The 21,038-nt window shown below is 25.9% G+C and overlaps 1 protein-coding gene across 2 annotated transcripts in view; it reads left to right on the top strand.

Moving 5' to 3' along the window:
- Nucleotides 1–21,038, top strand: part of LOC107439758 (protein lap4) — a 55,458-nt gene that overhangs the window by 14,095 nt on the left and 20,325 nt on the right. For both annotated transcript variants that reach the window (XM_016052450.4, XM_071188373.1), the window contains exons 9-24: nucleotides 347–413; nucleotides 760–865; nucleotides 981–1,069; nucleotides 1,145–1,261; nucleotides 2,894–3,005; nucleotides 4,065–4,192; nucleotides 8,734–8,824; nucleotides 12,249–12,364; nucleotides 12,440–12,517; nucleotides 12,903–13,019; nucleotides 13,702–14,277; nucleotides 15,022–15,132; nucleotides 16,591–16,653; nucleotides 16,759–16,875; nucleotides 18,487–18,603; nucleotides 19,026–19,088. In XM_016052450.4, coding sequence (XP_015907936.2) covers nucleotides 347–413; nucleotides 760–865; nucleotides 981–1,069; nucleotides 1,145–1,261; nucleotides 2,894–3,005; nucleotides 4,065–4,192; nucleotides 8,734–8,824; nucleotides 12,249–12,364; nucleotides 12,440–12,517; nucleotides 12,903–13,019; nucleotides 13,702–14,277; nucleotides 15,022–15,132; nucleotides 16,591–16,653; nucleotides 16,759–16,875; nucleotides 18,487–18,603; nucleotides 19,026–19,088 — 2,068 coding nt within the window. The remainder of the gene's footprint in view (nucleotides 1–346; nucleotides 414–759; nucleotides 866–980; nucleotides 1,070–1,144; nucleotides 1,262–2,893; nucleotides 3,006–4,064; nucleotides 4,193–8,733; nucleotides 8,825–12,248; nucleotides 12,365–12,439; nucleotides 12,518–12,902; nucleotides 13,020–13,701; nucleotides 14,278–15,021; nucleotides 15,133–16,590; nucleotides 16,654–16,758; nucleotides 16,876–18,486; nucleotides 18,604–19,025; nucleotides 19,089–21,038) is intronic.

Below are 21,038 nucleotides of genomic sequence, written 5' to 3'. Positions count from 1 at the left end.
ATAAATAAATAAATGATTCATAAGAGATTAAACTATTTAAAATTTATTTAATTTCTTTGTTAAACCTATCAAAATGTTTAAATAAAGTAAAATTGCTAATAAAAAACTGAATATATTTTAAATGTCAGATGCAGAATCAGAAAATAGAAGTCTCTGTTTTAGATTAAAATACAGCATATAATTATAACCTGAAATTTAAATGCCAGAAAAAAAATTCAGAAAACTGTAAATGTTATACTACAAGTTTTACAAATTATTAATGTTGGAATCAGTAGAATTTTTTCTTAAATGCTTTTACTATTCCTAAATATATATATGTATTAACAATGTTTCTTATTTTACTTAGGGTACAATACCTTCCAACCAGCATTATGTTCCTGAATTTAAAAGCCCTTTGGCTATCAGAAAATCAAGTAAGTGCAATTTTAGTCACGAAATTTTATTACTCCTGGAAATATACTGTTTTGTATATTTTTGTTTTTTACATAACCACCCTCTTTGAAGGTCATCATTTGTTTTGTAATCGTTGGTAAATCGTGGTTAATTTTAGTTATAATAATGTGGTAATTCAACAATTGCTTAGTAGGAATTTTTCCATTCTTATTATTCCAAGTAAACTACAAAACACTCTTTCAAAATTCTTAAGTACTATTTTTAAAATCTTTTGAGAAAAACTTTTTATCACATCACTAAATAATTTTGTTGTGTTTTTCAGTTACATGTTTCATCAGTTTAAACTTAAAGTAATTTTTTTTTCAGCATCAACCTCTATTAAAGTTCCAAACAGATTATGATTGGAAGGCGCAAAGAAATGTTATGACCTGTTATATGTTACCACAGCAAGATTATGATGTTGATTATTCAGGTATAAATATCCTTAATGCTTAGAATATTTTTCTTTTGAAACATTTAAAGGAAAATTAACTTGGGGTGTTCTTTAGTTTAAAAAAAAAGACTAATCTTTCATAATTCTTTTCTAGTACAAACTGCAGAAGTTGAAGAAAAGATTTTCCCTAACAACCCAAGAGTTGGATTTGCTGTTGAAAGTGATGATGAATTAGACAAAGATGTAAGATTGATGAACTGCTTTTAATAATTCTAATTATTTTGTTGCTGTGTTAAATGTTTTCAATATATTTAATAGGCAGAACTTGTTCGTCATGGGACTCCATATCCTAAGGATTTGAAAACTAGAGCAATTAAACTTTTATCAGCAAAGAATAAAGTTGTGAAAAATGGGGATGATGGTTGTGAGAAAAATGTACCTATTATTTTCTTGATTTTACATTTTAGAATACTATTTTGGATTAATTAAATGTTATATCTTTTAAAATTCTATTTCTGGTAATCAATATATTTTTTAAACTTTGAAAATATTATCATTGCCTCATAAAAAGTTTTGAGCTTGACTGTTTGTAGGTAGTGTTAAAAGTTTTTTTTAAAAAAAAATTTGTTATGAGCAAAGAGACATTATTGCATATTATAGATTCAAAATACCATAAATTTATGCTTTACAAACAATGGTTAGCTATGGGAGAAGTAATGGTTAAGATTTTCATCATAATTAGTTAGGCTGTTTTATTGAACATCCAATTTTCAAAGAATGCTTAATATTGTTTATCAAGAAAAATTTTATGAAAATTAATTCACTAGGCCAGGGGTGGCGAAACTTTATGCACCAACGGGCCATTTTTTCTAAAAAAAAATTTTTTTTATGAGATTCTCGACGCTCAGGTAACTAAAAGCTCGCTCAATAATCAGAAAGAAATGGACTGTATAATTATGCACAATATTTATTTATTATTATTTGGAAGAGAGCTTTTTTGTAGCTCGTTACAGCTCTCCTTCCACACACACACACTCTCTTGTGTTACAAGTTATACTAGGTGGCGCTACAAATCCGTGCGGATACAGAGATCATAGACGTGCCGTCAAATAATTTTGATTTCGTGATTCTTGGGAAAATAATGATACAAAGTATCAACTCAAAACTCTTTATTTACTATGAAAAAAAACACATTTTGCAATGTCTCAGTTATACGCGTAGTTCAACTTAAGGTAACATCGGTGTGACTTCTGTTGTTGTAGATAAGATGACAAATAACTTATATTAGGTTGTAAGATGTTAGTTTAAGCAGGAATATTAATTTTTTTTTTTACTAGCCATTTATTGTTAGCTTGTTTTTTATGGTTATTAATTATTTTTTGGCATTAATTGTTAATTTTTTTGTTAATAACTGTCGATTTTTTTTCTTTATGAGTTTTAATTTAATTGTTAATATGCTTCATAGTGAACTGTGTAATCTCTTGCGTGCCCGAAATATTGTGTCGCGTGCCATGAATAGCACGCGTGCCATTGGTTCGCCATCCCTGCACTAGGCAATCAATATAAGCGGAAAGGTTTTAAAGTTATCATACAATAACAAGCATAAAAAATTTTTAAGTTTCAGGCAATATAAATGCCACTACATTCTCTTTTCCTGACAAAATCATAAACTGCAAAAGCAAATCAAATCAAGTTTGCAGCATATTATTTTATGTCCTGCATTCTAGTTCATTTATTCAGCCAAAATTTCAAACCAATTTGTTCTGTTAAATCTTGAAAATTATACATTTAGTTTATACAAACCTTTTTAACTTTAAATAAGTGTCATATTATTATAATGCACTTGCAAAATATTAATTGTCTATTTGTTTTAGTATTTGTTGACAACAATAATGAGAGTTCAATTATAATCAGTAATTGTTTGATAATCTTTAAAAAGATCTATTCTGAATAATTTGGTATATTTAAAAAATTACGAATAATTATCACATAAATAAATGAGGTTACTCAACAAATAAATGAAATTACTCAATAGTCATACTTAATTTATTGAAATAATTTTTTTAGGATCTTTTAAATGGTAGTCATAAGCCTGATGTTTGGAAATCAGAAGAAAATCCACGAGTATATTCCACTTCACCTGTTGCAGATTCTGGTGTATCAAGTGCTGCTTCACCTGGTATCATATTTTTTTGTTTTCTAATTCATCATAATTCATTATATTATATCACCATTTTCTTATTCATCAAAGTAATAATTAAATTCAAAAACGTTTGTAATAATTATAATTAATTTTAATTTAAAATGTCTAACTTAGTTTTGTTTTTTGTATCCATAAACTTAGTAATATTTCACATTGTTACAAAATTCAAATTTTTATTTTTAAGAAAGACTTGTAATAAATAACTTTTTTTCTCTAATTTACCTGTTAAGGTAAACTTTACATGCATCATCTTCAATTTTTTATGTGGTATTTATATGAAATTTATTAACCGCTTCCCTTATTATCCCGAGTTAACTCGAACATAGCAAAATGCGCCAATAAGTTTTGTTTTTATTTGGCCGGAAGCAAAACAAAAAATTATAGTAATCTGCTGTGATTGGAAGTTTGGCAATATTTGTTTGGGAGTTTTGCTATTTGTAGGTCTGCAGACGTGTTTTGTGCAATTGTATACACGATGATTGATGAATTTACATTTAAAAAAAAAGAGTTTAAAAAATGGCGTTGGTGAGCGACAAGTGGTTTCCAATCTGACAAGTAATGGAAATGAATTTTCAGATTATGGAGATGTGAACACATACAAAGACTAATATTTAACTTTTTTCACTTACCCGAGATAATTTGTGATAGTATGATGGTAAATTAAATATTTTTTACACATAAAAAAATTAAAATTTCAACTTAGAACTTATATATTATGTTTTGTTTTAGTTCCTCGTAATTATTAATGAAATAAAAAAATATATTGATTTTGTGTTTTTTTTTCCTTCAAAAAAATTGGTAATCGGTTAATACGAAATTATTAGTTTTGTATTTTTTGTTATTTAATATCACTTCAGGAATTTTTAATTAAATTTTTTCTATAATTTTATAAATCTATATTTTTTTAAATCATTAATTATGATATTTTATTTTTTGTTCATGATATGCAATAAAATATAGGGTAGTTTAAAAAAAAATTGTCTGCATTATTCTGCACTTAAAATTAAATTAGAAATTTTTGATTTTATCCTATAGCTAATAATACTGCTGATCAAATAAATTACAATCATCAAGCTTATGCTCAAAAAAGTAATGCTGCTAGCCTGGAATCAATGCGTGGCTTAAAGTCAAGTGCCAGCACTGATATTAGCCTTAATGAACTGGTATGTATTCCTCTTCATCAACATCTTCAAATTTGTACTTATATTGATAAAAATTTAATAAATCAAAAATTAAAACAGACCTTGAGTCTCAACGCATCATCTGAAGTAGCTTTTGTTGAAATGATTGACTTTTTCCCATTAAGTTCAATGTTCATTTATCACAGAACCTTCTTAAAACATGCTAGCATAATTTAAATTTTATACAGAAAAAGAAATTTCTTTCAAACACTAATGCAGTGTGTATTTTTATAAATGTCTAGTTAATATCTTGAAAAATCTGACCTAATATTGTTTAAATATCACCTAATATAATGGATAGTTTGCTCTATACAAGTGGTTTCCAATCTGACAATCTGGTTACACGACTAAACTATATAAATCAAGGCATTGTTGCTCACAATACAAAATTTAGTTGGCCTACAGATGCAACAGTGTAAAATTTAACAAATATTACCTACTTAATTTAATGAACAATGATTGTTTTTATCTGCAAGATGTGCATCACTTAAAAGGTTTTCTTTTTTTAACTACATTATGGAAGGAAAACTGTTTAAGATACTTTGTTAAGAATAGTGTATACATATTTTGAAAGTAATTCATTTATTTAATATTGAATAATAAATAATTGTGCATTTCTTTTATTAAGCAAATGAGAAATTATGTGAAAAAGAATGAATATAAGAATAGAAACTGCTGTCAACTTTCAATACCTCTTCAATATTTTCTATTATAAACTCTTCAACTGCAATATTATTGCAAGAAATTTATATGAAATAGAAATAATTACTTATATATATATGAGTAATACCGGGGTGCTAAAATTATGACCTAATGAAGAGATAGACTGTTCGACCTAGAAATTGTCAGATCTAACCAAGATATTCATTTTTTATGTGCATTATATATCATTCCCGAAAAGTTATAGATGTATTACTTTTATTATAAATGATTTTTTTCTGAAATAAGTCAAACCACCCACTCTTATCCCATGAGTGATCTAAAATCAGCTACACATGTTAACTAAATAAGAAATTTAGAAATGCTAGAATTTCAATGAAAGACATCTTTATTTTATATGGTAAATTAAGAAAATTTTGCATGTTATTTTCATGTGATGTAGTTTAGGCCGTACTCAAGGGGTAGATAGAGGGACAATTGTCCTAGGGCCCAGGACTGCTGAGAAGTTCTCTAAAATATAGTTTTTATTAATGTTTTTTTTAAAGAAAATAGTAGATAATTTCTTTTTATCAGCATAAAAACTACAGTTTTGTTTAAAAGATCTCCAAAAATGCTACAAAATATGAAAATAAAGTCTTTTTGTGGTTTAGAAAGGGGCCTGTAATAAAATTTATCCTGGGACCTGTAAAACCTCTGTTCAGCCTTGGGTAAAGTTATCTTCTTCCTCCACTGCATTGCTACTTTCTTGGGAACAGCATAGACATAAATTGAGAGGCATCAAACCTCCTCTTCTCCCACCAACAGCGGTTATCAGAATGCAGCAAAACAGTGCTACTATTGGACAAAATTCTTATTGTTTATTAGAGTATTAATTTTGAATAAATATAATAAGATGGACTAAAAGTAGTTTCATTATAACTGTAATGACCAATAAATAAGCACTGCTTAAAAATAAGAGAACATTAGTGAGTTGATGTAATAAATTAAACTTATCTCCACAAACGCTGCGAATTAATAAGCAACAATACTCTAATATGATCGGTCCTTCTTCTTGACTAGTAAAATGAAATTCAGAATTTGTTTGCTAAAAATCAGAACTAATTTTGCCAAAATCAAGGTACCTGGTTTTATCCCAGCACTGGGTTTCACACCCCACTCTCTCCTATATCTATACAAAAACAGAGATCAACTTATACAATAGTTTCATAAAAATTTGGCTACTTCAAGGATAAATAAAAAAAAATTAGAAAGTTGAGAAAAATAATTCATTACTATGTTTTAAGCAGGCAACAAGGAAAACGAAATTTGATTAAAATTATTATTAATATTGATTTGTGAAATTTTTAATTCAATACATTATTATTGTTTAGGATTGGTTCATAGGAATTTTCATGTTATAATTCTATGTATATATTTTTTTTAAAAAAATATATAGTACAAAAATTCGTTTAAAGTATGATGTCATTTTTTTCTCTCTAGGACCGACTTGAAATGTGTTTAAATCATGCTGTTTTTCATACTTATCTATAAATTTTTAAGCTTTCAGAGGTTTGAGAGACCAGAATAAATTACGAGCGAAATAAGGCGATTTTGAACTCCCTTATATCAGGAAATGTAGCAATGAATCTGTAACTTACTTTGGTTATTACATTCAACATAAAATTTTGTAAGTTTAGTTAAAGTATTTATGGAGATACCGTCATTCTTATGAAAAAAATTCTTTTTTTGTTTGATGTTTTTCTTTTTGCCGTAGCCTTCAAAAATATTCGATAAAACTAAGCAAAATTTTTAAAGTAATTTTTAAAAAGAAAAATCATTCTAAATTTGAAAAAAAAATTTACAAACTGTGCAATATATTTTCGCATTTAAAGTAGTTCTTTCATATTGTAAATGTGCGGAAACATTGAAAAAGAAATTTTATAATTTTGTAATGAATTGTATTTGGTAACTAATGAAAAAAAGTTCTATTTGAATGTCTAGCAAATTTAAAAAGTTTTAAGCAATTTTCTAAGTAGTTTTTGTAAATTTTGAAAGAAATCTCTGAATGGTAAGAGGTTTTAAACAAATTTCATTTTGAATCATGAAACAAAACTTAAAAACAAATGATAATACCTTATAATAATCACCCATACACCAAAATATGATGGTACATTGAACTCTCGCTACTACAATATCCGATACAACAACTACCTCTGTTACAATAATATTTTGTGGTCCTGTCGAACTTTCATATGAATGAATGTTATCCTACTGTCAGTATTACGATATATTCTTAGGCAATAAACCCCTGTAAAACTTTTTTTTCCTTCAAATTTCAACCTTATTTTCTCCATTTATTAATGGTTTTTAAATGTAAAAAAGATCTTATTTTATCATTTACCATTTTTCCATTTTTTTTTTTTTTTTTTTGAAAAGAAAAGACTCACTGTTGGCCACCCCAAGAGCTTCCATTCTTAGAATTGCCTCCCTTATCTCTTAAGAAGTCGCAGAGGTTTTATTCCTATCTGCATGAGTCACAAATGACCACAAGCATCACACATTAACTTCTGAAAGAGATTTTTTTACATAGAGGGTGGGTGGAGCACCATTCACAAACAAAAATCATTTTCGTACTTTGAACTCAATGCATACTTTGTTGGTTGACTTAACAGTCAGAAGAATAAATAAACAAACAAAAATATTGGATTATTTTCAATAAAAATGGTTTTCAGATATGTTTTCTTTCTTATTTTATTTTGATTTCTTTAATATTTAACCATAATTAACATATCTGCAAATTAATATTTACATTTATAGTTAATACAAACATAGCATTAAAATTTTTAAATAAATCTTATTGTGTCCCCAAAGTATATGGGCTATCAATATATAACAATATATCCCTCTACAACAATATATTAATTTGGTCCAAAAAATTATGTTGTTGCAAGGTTTTAATGTATAAGGAAATAAACCTGCTTTTATGTGGGATGATCCCCCATAATGTCAATGTTATTTTTAATAAATCTTGTTTAAAAGTACAAAATGACAATCAGGAGAAACCCCCTTAACATTCAGGACTAGTTTTAAAAAAGTAGAAAAATTGCTTAAACACTGATTGAATTTTTTTAAATTTTCAAGATATTAAAATCTTATTTTTTTTGTAGGTTACTATTCAATACAAAATTCTGAAGAAAAAATTTTTTTGTTTTCTGTGCATGCACAGTAGGAAAAAACTACTTTAACTTCTCATATCTTGCACAATTTTTTTTTTCAAATTTCAAAATTATAATTTTGTTAATTAAAATTTGCTCCAAAATTTTTGATTTTACTAAATATTTTTAAATTTAATGGGAAAGAACAAGTGGCTATATACTATTTTTTTATAAAAATGTCCATGTCACCATAAATATTTAAGATAAGCTTATACAATTTTATGGAGTTCTTGCATTTAATAACTTAAGTTATCAATGCATGTTTATTTCTGTAAGGATGTTCAAAATATTTTTTTTCATTTGTAATTTATCTCTGGTCCCTCAAACTTCTTAAAGTTTTAAAATTTATTAAAAAGTAGGAGAAATCGCATGACCTAAGCACTTCTAATGTTATAAAATAATCCTCTAAGCATTTTTTAAGAAGTTTTAAAAAAATGTCAAGAACTGAAAGTGTCTCTTCAATTATTATAGGATAGTGTATGGCATTTTTTCTAAAATAGTTTGTTATTAAGACTTTCTTTTTCACCTAATGTTTCAATTTTCTTCTTTTTATAGTTCAGACTTCTTTTAGTAGTACTATAACTAATGTAATTTGATTTATGCTTCTCCAATTATTTTATTATTTTAAATATTTTTTCATTACTTATTTTTTCTTTGTATGAATATTAGATTGATAATTCAAGTGAAAATTGTTTATCCATGAGCAAAGGAAGCATTTCTTTTGATTCATCAAGTTTATTAGGCTGCAGACTACCAGTTGGTAAGATGTCTCAAAATTACTTTAGATGTTATTAAGATTTTTTTTTCATACGGGATGTAACAATGCTCAAATGCAAAAAATTTTGTATCTCATGCATTAGTTTTATGCAAAATCTTCAAGTTTATGTAGGAATAAAGTATTGAAAGTTGTATTTAACTTCGTTAAAAAATATATTATGATACTAGTAAATGTTATTGAATTAAGCAAATATGAAATCCTTTTTTTTTTAATCATAATTTAAGAAAAATTTCAAAATGGCAGATTTCTTGACGTTCAAAAGTGTATGAGTAACTTTTTCATTTTTAATATGTGTTGATTTTTGTGAGTGTGTGTGTTTATGTTAAAATGTTTAAGTTGTACTTAACTGCTCTTAGTATTTTTGTTAAAATTACTACAAGCATCATTTTTAAACACTGAACAGTATAGCTTTCAATACTATTATGTTTAAATAAAGTATATATGTATAAGAGAACAAATGTTAATCCTTTAATTAAATAATAGTTGTTAGTAAATTATGGTATTTTTGTTTCATATATATTTTGTTTGTTTTATAATATTTATATTCACAGAGATGATTGTGCTAAAAAAAAAAATTTTAATTTCCGGATTTTCCTCTAACCGTGATCCGGAAAGTTTCGGAAACCCAAATCCATAAATTTCAAGAAATCATCGATCACATTTATACATAGAAATTCTTGCATATTTTATTTAAAAATATTAGAACTAGAATATATACTTTGCAGCTCTTTTATTTGTAATTATTTTTTCTGGTATAATAATAAATGTAATTAGACATAAAAGTTAACTTTTACATAATTATACATTTAAATTATGCTACATATAATTTATTTAGAATTTCATGTTTTGAAAATATCAAAAATTTGAATTTAATTGAATTGCCATTTCCTTTTATCCAAAATTATTCCATTGCTTTTTATTTTTGAAACAAAATCTCTTGAATATATATTATTTCTATGAAGGATTTCTTTTAGTTAGTTGATTACTCATTGATACTCATGTTTTCTAAAAAAATTGATTTTTGTGTGCACTTTATTCTTTTCTGAACACTAATCAACATTTCTTCTCAAGCATTATTTTCTCAAACACTGCAAACCAAATTCATCCTCATTTATTAAGCACCAGAATTACTCTAAAAGATAAAAACTGAATTGTAATGAAACAGGCTCACGCTTCTTTATTAACCCCTTCACTTCTTGTATTTGCTGAATGGACTGTATTACAGCATTATTTCCAGCATATCTGCGCACCTGGAAAGTCATGAATTTCGGTATTGAACAAAATTTGTCATGAAATGTCCTGATTTTAACTATTTTTTTTTAAAAAAAATAATGGAAAGTTACGGATTTAGGTCACCCGAAAGTCTATTTTTAAAATGGAATAATCCCCCCCCCCCAATTTCATGGTGTACCGTATATCTGAGTTTGTAACAAAATCCCCTCTCACAGTCATATTTTATTAAAATATAAAATATTTTTATCATTTTCTTTAAAACTTGCGCTGTTCTTTAAAAAAAAGAAAGAAAATACATCATTTCTAGAGCGAACTATCTTTTAAACTTCTGTGATTTCTGAATTTTTGTTATTATTATTTATTTTTTTAATATTATCAATTTAAAATTCCAGCTGAGACAAGCCAGTGATTCGTGAATTTTTTTCATTTCGAAATGAGAACCGAAAAATCAGGATTATTTCTTTCCTCCTCCGATATGCAAGAAAAGTATCTTTAAAATATGATTCTTCAGAAAAAAAGAAAAAAAATTCTTTGCTTTTGTATTTTTTTTGCCAGCTATTTTATTGCTTCAACTCTTTCTTTACTCTGTTTTTTTAAATTTAAAATAAATATTTCAAGATGCAGAGTATAACAGTTTTGGGTATATCTATCATTTCAATTAATGTTATTATGCTTTTTTTAAATTTATTGTTGTGTTTTCGTCGGAGAAAATAGTAACTTCATGAAGTCATGAAAAATTCTTGGAATTAGTCATGTAAAATCATGAATTTGAAAATCTAAAATGTAGCAGATACCCTTTATTTCTTAATACACATGTATTGACTTGTTTTTGGTTAGATAACTAACTTTAGAAAGTCAGTGTCTTACTAGCATTCAATACTAGTGATTAACAGAGTCCTTTTGGTGTAGATTTTTATTATAGTATATATAAACAGACTTTTTATTAACAAATATAATGTAAAAAATTTAAAGGATGCATTTTCAGTAGTGGATTATTTACATCAATCCCGCAAACTGCTCCAGATAAACAAAACTAATTCATCTAATGAGAAATAGTTTGTGTAAAAGCTAATTATTAAAAAAAATAGTCATAGAATTTGGAAAAATTTTAAAACTTTACTTAGAAAAGTAATTGACCTCAAAAACATACTCCTGAAGTGCTTAATAAATAGAAAATATCTATTCAAGTTGTTGCAGAAAAATTAAAGAAGTCTACGTAAAAAAATTTATTTGTACTTGCCTGAAAATTATTTTTTGCAACCTTTGTCTTTTTTCATGTTACATATTAATTTATATAAAAACTAATTGCAACACATTACTAACATCTTTACTGGTAAAATTTATTCATAAATATAATTGTAAAAGAAAGTACAAGGTTCTTTATAATACGACTGGCTTTGGTCGTTTAGGTTCTTTTAATTTCATTTTTGTCTATATTACATTTTTCTACTCTAGTTGATGTTTCTGTGTAATTAGTTCTTGTAATTGATCATGTTTTATGTAATTTGTCTAGTCCATGTTTCTGATTTAATAATTAAAATAAGAGGAAAGTACATTAAAAAATAAATTTTGCATTTCAGGGCATGTTCTCGCATTTTTTATAACAATAGAATTTTTTAACTTTAGTAATTGTTTTTACTAAAGAACTAAATATTACTGATGTTTTTAAAGGTCTATCTTATACATTATTACTGTTGAAAGGAAGAATTATCTGAAAATTAAGTTCAGTAGGTGCCACAAACAATTTCCTTCTTTTGTCCGGAAATTTGAATTTAAAGGGTACAACAAAAGTTTTAAAATAAATTAACTTTTGAAATTGGAATCACATTATTAAACTTTTCTAAGTATTATAGCATGGATTTTTCTTATGGCAATTTACTGTAAATTTAATTGATTTGCAAATTTCACATGCAATTATTAAACATAATGATATAATATTCTGTAAAGGGTCCTAACACCATTTTTCTACATTAAAGCTTAATTGTTTTTTATATATTACCAATCAAAATATGCTATGATGCGAGAGTGACAATGTTTCTGTGAATGCTAATATGTTGATTTATATTTTAACTGTTAAATTCAAATACTATCTTTCTGTAAATCAAACCTTGATATCTAAGAGTTTTGTTTACATCTCATGTAAATGTACGGAATTTTATATTTTCATTTACAGGTAATTTACAATATTATTCCGATGTTTACAATATTATTGTTGAGAGAGAACCTACTGGCCTGGGTCTAAGTATTGCTGGAGGGAAAGAATCTACTCCATACAAGGGGGAAGATGATGTAATATAGTGTATCAATTTTATTTGACTAATTTTTTCTATTTTGTTTCATTCTTCTAATTAAGCTTTTTTATAGGGAATATTTGTTTCTAAGATCATAAAAGGAGGACCTTCAGATAAGGCTGGATTAAAAGTAGATGATAAGATTTTAAAGGTAAATCAGTAACTTTAGTAATTAAATTAAATAACATATAATTTTTCAGTTTATTTTTTAAAGAGTAGTAGTTAAAAACTATTTGCATTTTTATCATAATTTGTTCTTTTCTTAAATGATAATTACTTAATGTTTTATCTTTAAGGGATTAAAATAGTATAATATTCCTTTAGTATATTGTTTATATAAATTATAAGTCATAGTATACTTCATAAGTCATTAAACTTTTCTGTAAGCATTAATTAAAAAAATTTATTTTGGTAAACACTGTTTTATTATATCTCATTTTTTCAGAATATTTAAATCCTATATAAATTTTTTAACTCACATAATTGTCGTGTAAATAACAAGACAATGCCATCATTTCTTTCTTTTTTTTTTGTAGGTCAATGAAATACCATTGCTGGATATTGACCATTATACTGCTGTTCAAATCTTGAAAAATGCAGGAAATAGTATAAAATTCACTGTTCTTAGAGAGCGTGAGACAAACTTAAAAGAAGTAAGATATTAATAACTGCATACTAACTGGCTATTAATATTATGTGTAAAAATTAGGTTCTAAATGCTGTACAAAATATCGCTGTAGAAAGTTTACTATTGTGAATGTTTTATTCTTAGAGTTTAGTTCTTTTTATCAATTGTATGTTAATTTTGAATCTATACTTAAAAACTTAACATTTTATTTTTATGAATATTTCCTTGAAATTTTAACTTCTTTGCAGTTTTGCACAGGGTTTCATAAGTTTTATAGTTTCCTATTTATTCAATGTATTACATAAAATGTTAATTTATGTCGTGTACAAATACCCAAAAATTGATTGATGTGTTTTTTACTTCCTTTTCAACAGAATATTTTTATAATTTTTTTTTATGGAAATATTTTTACTCTCTACATTGTAGCAATATACTTATGCTTTTGTTTACCACTAGCTTCCTTCATTTTTATACAGGGGATTTTATATTCTCCCATAGTTGAACCTCACTTCTTTTGCATTAACATATTTTGCCAATTTTCTTGAAAAAACACTCCCTTTTATGAATTTTTATAACCTACGTTATGCATTCAAACATCATTAATAATACCTTTCTCTTGCATCTTTGCTAAAGAAAAATAATCTTAAAATGTTTTTAACTCTGTTTAAATTTGATTTAAATATTTTTATTTTACTTTTTACACTTAGAAGGATTATCTGCTTGCTAATGTGCCAAAAGATGTTGCAGATTGCCAACATAATGCTATTACTCAGATGCATAACAGCATTGTAAGCCCATCAGGAGAATCAAATAACAAGTTTAGAATAGGATATCCTTCAGAAACTATTAATAAAGTTCCAGTTGTAAGTTATAATCCATACTGTGACAAAGGATCTGATTTTCACCAAATCTCCAATGGACCATCGTCTTCCTCCACATTTCAGCATGAAAATAAACTGACAGCATTTATTCCTGAGATGACATCTACACCTACAGTTTTATCTCGAGCTTCTAGTAAAAATATTCCTGATGTTGTCCAACCGTCTACAATAGACTCGGTTATTCAAACAGCTGCATATGATACTAAGGACAAATATGTTGGCCCTGTTGTTAAAGTCACGATTCAAAATCCACGTCCTTATGTTCCTTTATCACCAGATTTACCTCCTCTCACCAAAAATATGGGTAAATCTTTAGAGACTCTCACAAGGTCATCTTACAGTGAAACCACTCTCACAAGACTCACTAATAATTCATCATCATCAAATAAGCTTTTAACAGAAGTAAGTTTTTCAATTATTCTTAAATAACATAAGCCTACAAAAATCATTGTCCTACAAATCTTAAGATTTCTGTAAATTTTCGGGCAGAAAATCTAAAAATGTGTAGCATTACCTGCAACTTTAAATCAAATTATTTAGTTGCACTTAACTGCATTACATAATTAAAACTTGTGCTTAGTTCAGAAATAAAAATTCATGCATACCACCATAAACTTATAACATGCTACTTTGAACTAAAATTATTAGGTTATTTTATTAATGAAGATTTTTTTGAGGAAAAGTTGCCATCTTATTTCTTAATTGTATGGAAACATTACTTTTTATGCTACTTTAACTTAAATAATATAATCAAAAATATGAATAAAAAATTGATAATGAGTATTATAACTTGTAATAGCTATAATCAAAATTTGTTCTAAAGTATATCAAGAACATTTTCTATGAAATTAATTATCTTTCTTTCTATCTGAATTATGTCAACTAGAATACAAATGAATCTATTTTTATAAAACATACTGAGCTAGTTCTAAGATCAAGCTTTTAATTTTTAACATTTAAAGCAAAGTTTAAACTAAGCTGGAAAATAATATTATGAAATTGTATATAATTTCATGCTCTAGAGTAAAATATTTAAAAAGTCTTAGAATTTTTTTTTAATTTCGGTTTTCTGAATTATTAATTTTTGTACTCTCAGTTTTGAGCAAATTATATTATTAATTATGTTGACACAGCTATCAATTTTAGGAAGTAGTTTTAGTAAGGTCTAATGGATCGCTTGGACTGAGCATCATGGGTGGTTGTGACCAATCTTGCTTTCCATTTGGTGAAAATGAACCTGGTATTTTTGTTTCTCGGGTAAGTTTTGTTCAACACATTATTCCAATATAAATCCTAACTTTTCTTAGTATTCATTATGATTACAAAGTAAAATCGGTATATTTATCTTCATTGATATGGTTCTTTAGTAGTTGTCCAAGATTTCTATTCATCTCTATAATTTTGTAGTTTTTAAACCTAACTTATAAAGCAACAAAAATGGGTTTTCTAATATTTACATAAACTTGCTTCTGTAGAGAACTTTTATTTTACTAGCATTATATTGGAAATTGACGCAAATTAGAATCGATGTGTAAAAAACTCTTATATTGGAATATAAAAACAGTATATTGATCTTTATAATATCTTTAGAACAATAAAAAGATTTTTGCTTAACATATTTTGCCTATAATTTCAAAAGGAATTTTTATGTTATGTGTTGTTGACAAAAAAAATTAAATTTCTTCTTAACAATGTAGCTTATTTACCATATTGTAGAAGTAATGAAGGTTATCATAACTCTTACTATGTTTCATTTTTGCAGTTCTGCTTTTAATTCATATCATTTGGGGTTTAGACACAGAAGTTGTGTTATAGTGAAAGTCATAGTCAAATATTATCAAAGAAAAAGGAAATGCTCTGATAGATTATACTTTTGGAATCAGAAAACAAAAATTAAGTTAAGAAAATCAACCTTAATTTGTTCTCTTACAATAAATATTTATAGATAATAAAATAATTCTGATATGACTCCTTTTCATCCATATTTTGATCGTTGTATTGATTAAATTTTTTTAGTAAAAACAATCAACTGTTGGTCAAAACATCGGAAATGCGTGTTGTGCCATGCAAAATTCTATTTGACCACGGCACTGATATAAAATATCGCTAGCATTTAAATAAGTCATGGACTTGAATCCGATTGCTGTTTGGCTGACCTTAAACGTTTTTTATGATTTATGTTATTATTTATCCAAAACAAAGATTAATAGCTTAACGCTTTTATTTAAAAAAAAGTCTTCCATTTAATCAATTTGATCCTGGCTCAAATTAACAATGCCTATATCAATATCTTAAATTCTCTGAATAATTATCTGAATCATTAATGAGCATGTAATTTAATTTAATTAAATTGGATCACATGCTCATCAATGGTGATAAAATAAATTTAAAAAATATAAATAAAATTTTAAGATAAACATTACTTTCTTAAAAATTATTTGCATGTATTATTGCAATTTTCAAAGATTTTGTAATAGTCTTGCTGCCATTGTTTAAATAACATACATATGTGATGTGTGTGGGTCTAAATATTGTAACATTGTATGTAGTACTGTGACGTATGTTGATTAAATTTTGTAATGGAAATGTTTTCCTAAAGAACTGCTTATCAGATGCTTATAACATTCTTATTATTTTTGTATCTTTATTTTCAAACTTATTTTATAGTGATATTATGAATTTTAGAGCCTTTTTTGTCATATTTTTCTCTGACAGATTGCACCAAATGGAATAACTGCTAAAACAAAGAAAATACGAGTTGGAGATCGTATTCTTAAAGTTAGTTTGAACTTTTCTTTTGTGTGTTTTTTTTCAAACTGTTATTGAAAATGACCAGGATTAACTATTTCAAATAAAATAATGTTTAATTTATTGTTTTTTTAGGTTAATAATATTGATTTAAATAAAGCTACCCATGCTGAAGCAGTAACTGTTCTATGTGCTGCTGCTAATGAAGTAAAACTCGTAATACGCCATGATCCTCTGCCAACCGGATGGCAGGTAAATATGTTTACACATGTTTTATTTTGCATTTTAATGTTTCAATTATGTGGTAGGTTTAAGTACTGAAATTTAAAATAGTTTTTGATGTTTGCCTTTTTTTTTCGTTCACTGTTCTTATTGCAGTTATTTCACCGTAAAACAATTAATGTTTCAAAACCTTTTTAATATAAAAAATGGGATTTGTATTGCTGATAAATGTGAAAGGTAGTAGTAAATTGTTATTTTTTTATTTATTTTTGTTTACTTTATTTATTTATTTTTGCTTTGCTAGATTTTTTTTAAATTGATCTTTCAAAAATTCCATTTATGATTTTAATAGAAGGGAGTCTAATGTTTCTATTTTAAGGAATACCATTACTTTAATCCTTCGTGTAAAAGTAAAATTAAGTAAATTTTTATAAATGGTGGAGATTTTTTATTACAGTCCTACTTTTGTTGATTAATTAAAGTAATTCATAAATTTAGGATGATTCTTCCAAATAAAATATTTTAAAAAATTGTTTCATACAATAGTAAACCTATGGTCTACAAGCTAAAAGTGACTTGTTAGACTTTTTAAATGCAAACTCCCTAAAGACGTTAGCACAAATTTCTCATTTAATAAAGCTTCTTTTATAATTTTGCAAATTTATTTGATAAATACATGAAGATTGAATTCAGTAATATTTATTCTCATTTATTTATATTAAGTGCATGGAAAATAGTTATTCTTTGAATTTGAAAAATATGTCTAAAAAATGCAAAACAGTTCTGTTTAATCTTTTTTTTATTCATTGTTCTTAAATAAATTTAAAAAAGTTGCAGAGTTGTTGCCAGAAATATTTCTAAATTATTGAAAAATAACAAAGGTTACAGAAGTCATTATTTCATTCTTTAATGCAATGAATAGTATGAAATTATTCTTAAGAAATAAAGATCCTTCAGGAGGAACAGTGTTGAATGATTTTAACTTTACAAAAAATCAAGGAGGTGATCTGGATTTCAACAATATTATGAAGTAGAACAGCCAAAAAAGTTTCTTGATTTCATTTACATTTTTGTGCTTATATTTTTTAAACTTTGTATTTTGTATCAGCTTCTTTAAATCAAATTTGGAAATGTCCTTATTGTTTCTAAACTTATTCAAAGCATTTTAAGATAAGAAGTATTTACTGTTCTGGGATATTACTTTTTATTTGCCCACGTCATTTCTTTTTCAGGTTTACCTTCTTTATTTGTGGGTCAATTTTCTCTAAATAACTTGATTTATTCTGCAATATTCCTGTTTTATGGAATAAGTATTAAGTTAAGCTAGCTTTCTTACTGAGTAATTGTAATAATCTTCTCATAATAAAGAAAAAAGTCAAGTCTTGAAGGCTTAGGAAAGTTTCATTTTTATTTATATCAACAAATAATATTTTTGAGTGATTGAATTTTAAATTAACTTTGATTTTTGATACATTTAAGTTACTGTTTTGTTTATAACAATAGGAATATGAAACCATGTTAAATTTCTAGACAAGATTCAAAATAGTTATATTATAAACAATTTTTGATAAAAACGTATATTTTACTTTATTATTTGATCTTCTGTTAGATTTAATTAGTATCTCTAATATTAATTTACAGGAAGTAAATATTTTTATGGAAGGTGATGAAGTATTAGGCATTGAACTGGGAGGAGGCTTGAGTGGTAGCCATGCAAATCCTTATGATTACTTTGATGAAGGAATATTTATGACAAAGGTAACTATATAACGTCTTGAAAGATCTACTGATTTGATTTTTAATTGTTATTTTATATTAACCTTTTTTATTTTAGTTCATTTTTTGTTTAATATCAACATTTTATAAAGGTTACTATGCCATCACATCTCATTTTTTACACACTTCACTAAAATGTATAAAAATCAAACAAGGCTTTTGAAGATATAGTTTTAACCATTCAATTGTTGACTTTTAGTTCAGCTTAGAATAAAACCTGGTTATTTTTCTTCAGAGGAAATACACAGTAAACATCTTTTCAAATCTTCTAAGCAGCTTAAGAGATTAACCTGTTTTCCTAAAATTTTTGATTGCCATGTTTTCTTCAAATTTTCATGCTAATAATTTTTAATCATTTTACTTTATAAAATGTTTTCAATTACATTGTTATTATGATTTTACAGATTCATCCCAATTCAGCTGCTGAGAGAAATGGTAAACTAAAAATTGGTATGAGAGTTATAGAGGTAAGTTACTATAATGTAAATAAGAGACATATTTGGTTAAATTAAAAATAGTAAGATTGTTTTTCGGAAAAACGTTGTATAATTAGTCATTTAGAAATAGATTACTTTTAATTAAAGTATTATGTAGATTATTTTAAGAAAACAATATAAAATTTTTATAGTCAGCTCTAAAATAATAAACAAGCTTCAAAGTAGAAAAAGGATGAAGTGTAAAATTTACTAAAGTACTGGAATGCATCAAGTTGGAACATTGCTGGATTTAGATTTTAGATGCTTTAGATTTCTCAAAATAAGCCTGTTTTTTTAAATGAATTAATTTGCTTCACATAATTAAAAAAAACATTTTACTTGTATTTAAGCTTTAATGTAGCTCTCATACATGTCTTAAAATTGTTTAATTAAGTATATGAAAGTAAATATCTGTATGGTCTTACATAAATTTATTCTTTAGGTACTGAGTAAATGTAGAGTCAATAACTCTTTGATTTATTAATCATAAAAATTTAATAGCTTGAATTCATTGTACATAAATAATTTTATCTGCATTATGGCAACATATTGAACAAAAAATACTTAGAATTCAGTTTAATGATCTTTTGATGGACTATGGGTTTTTCTAGAAGTTTTCCATGTCAATCTTTTGCTCAAAATAATTGTTTTCAGTTTTTGACCTTTAAGATTTGTGAGCCTTAAAGCTCAATACATCTGAGTTTGAACCAGCTCTAAAAAGAGTATCTGCAGGCCTAGCCAAAAATATTTTTCTTGTATTGCTGTTTTCTTTCATTCACATTATATGGCTTGTTCATTTGATCCTTTGAATTTTATGCTGAATAGTAGTTATAGAGTTGTTTTGGATGCTTAAAACAGCTAATATATGTTAAACATGAATATCAAAGGAGTAAAGGAATCTACAATTTTAAAAAATGTCAATTTGAGAAAATGTTTATTCTATCCCTACGTTGATCAATGCAAAATTATCAATAACCCAATCATTTCTATGATTTTAAACTTATACTTTTACAGCAGTGTTATTAAATATGCTATTAATATACATTGATCTCAAATGTTTAAAGAGTTGATATCAAATGTTGTAAAAAAAAAATTTTTATTAAAGGAATTTGACAGTGCTATTTTCTGTAAGCCAGATTATAAACTTTTTTGACAAAAGAAATTTTTTATAACTCTTCAAATCTATTAAAGTAGTTTTTAATTTGGCAACTTCCATTTGTGTATTATAAATTACCATTTACGTGTATGTAAAACTTCTTACTTGATATAATTTATAAATATAATGTATTTTTGAAAAGAATACTTTTCTTTGGAGCAACAAAATTTCTCCTAATTAGCATTTAAAGTTTAAAGCTCAAAATTTTAACTTAAACAGTAATGTGTACAGCTGATCTCTATTTTTTTCTCTATTTGCATCAATATAAATATAATGATTCGGAATGTTTTAACTAAAGTGACCACATTTTCATTGAGACAAAGCGGGACAAATGGGATGAAATGAGAATTACAATTTAGTTATATATATTTTATTGTATACATTTATATACTTGTACAAAAATATATTTATTATTAATTATTGGTAACTATAAAAATATTTGTAAAAAATAATAATTGGAACATCATGATTTTTAATCAAATGAAATTTTTTATTTAAAAAAATTATGATTTTCTTTCATGGTCATATTTTTGATCCTAGTGAATACTTTGCAATAGATTTGGATAATTTATTAAAATGTCGTGAAATATTTCGCATGAATTGGTCAAATTATATTATACACTTAATATAGATTTTAAAGTTTTAATGTTCAACTGCGTTTTTTCAGTTGTACATATTTTATTGATACTAGAGAAAACACGTTCTGTTGCTGCATTTGCTCCTGGAAGAGAGATCACAAATTCTACAATTGTCAAAATATTTTGATAAGGAATATTCTCTGTTTA

The sequence above is a fragment of the Parasteatoda tepidariorum genome, chromosome X2, assembly GCF_043381705.1.
Source record: "Parasteatoda tepidariorum isolate YZ-2023 chromosome X2, CAS_Ptep_4.0, whole genome shotgun sequence".
NCBI classification, from domain to species: domain Eukaryota; kingdom Metazoa; phylum Arthropoda; class Arachnida; order Araneae; family Theridiidae; genus Parasteatoda; species Parasteatoda tepidariorum.
The sequence above is the reverse complement of the archived record's forward strand: the minus strand, read 5'-3'. Positions and strand labels throughout refer to the sequence as shown.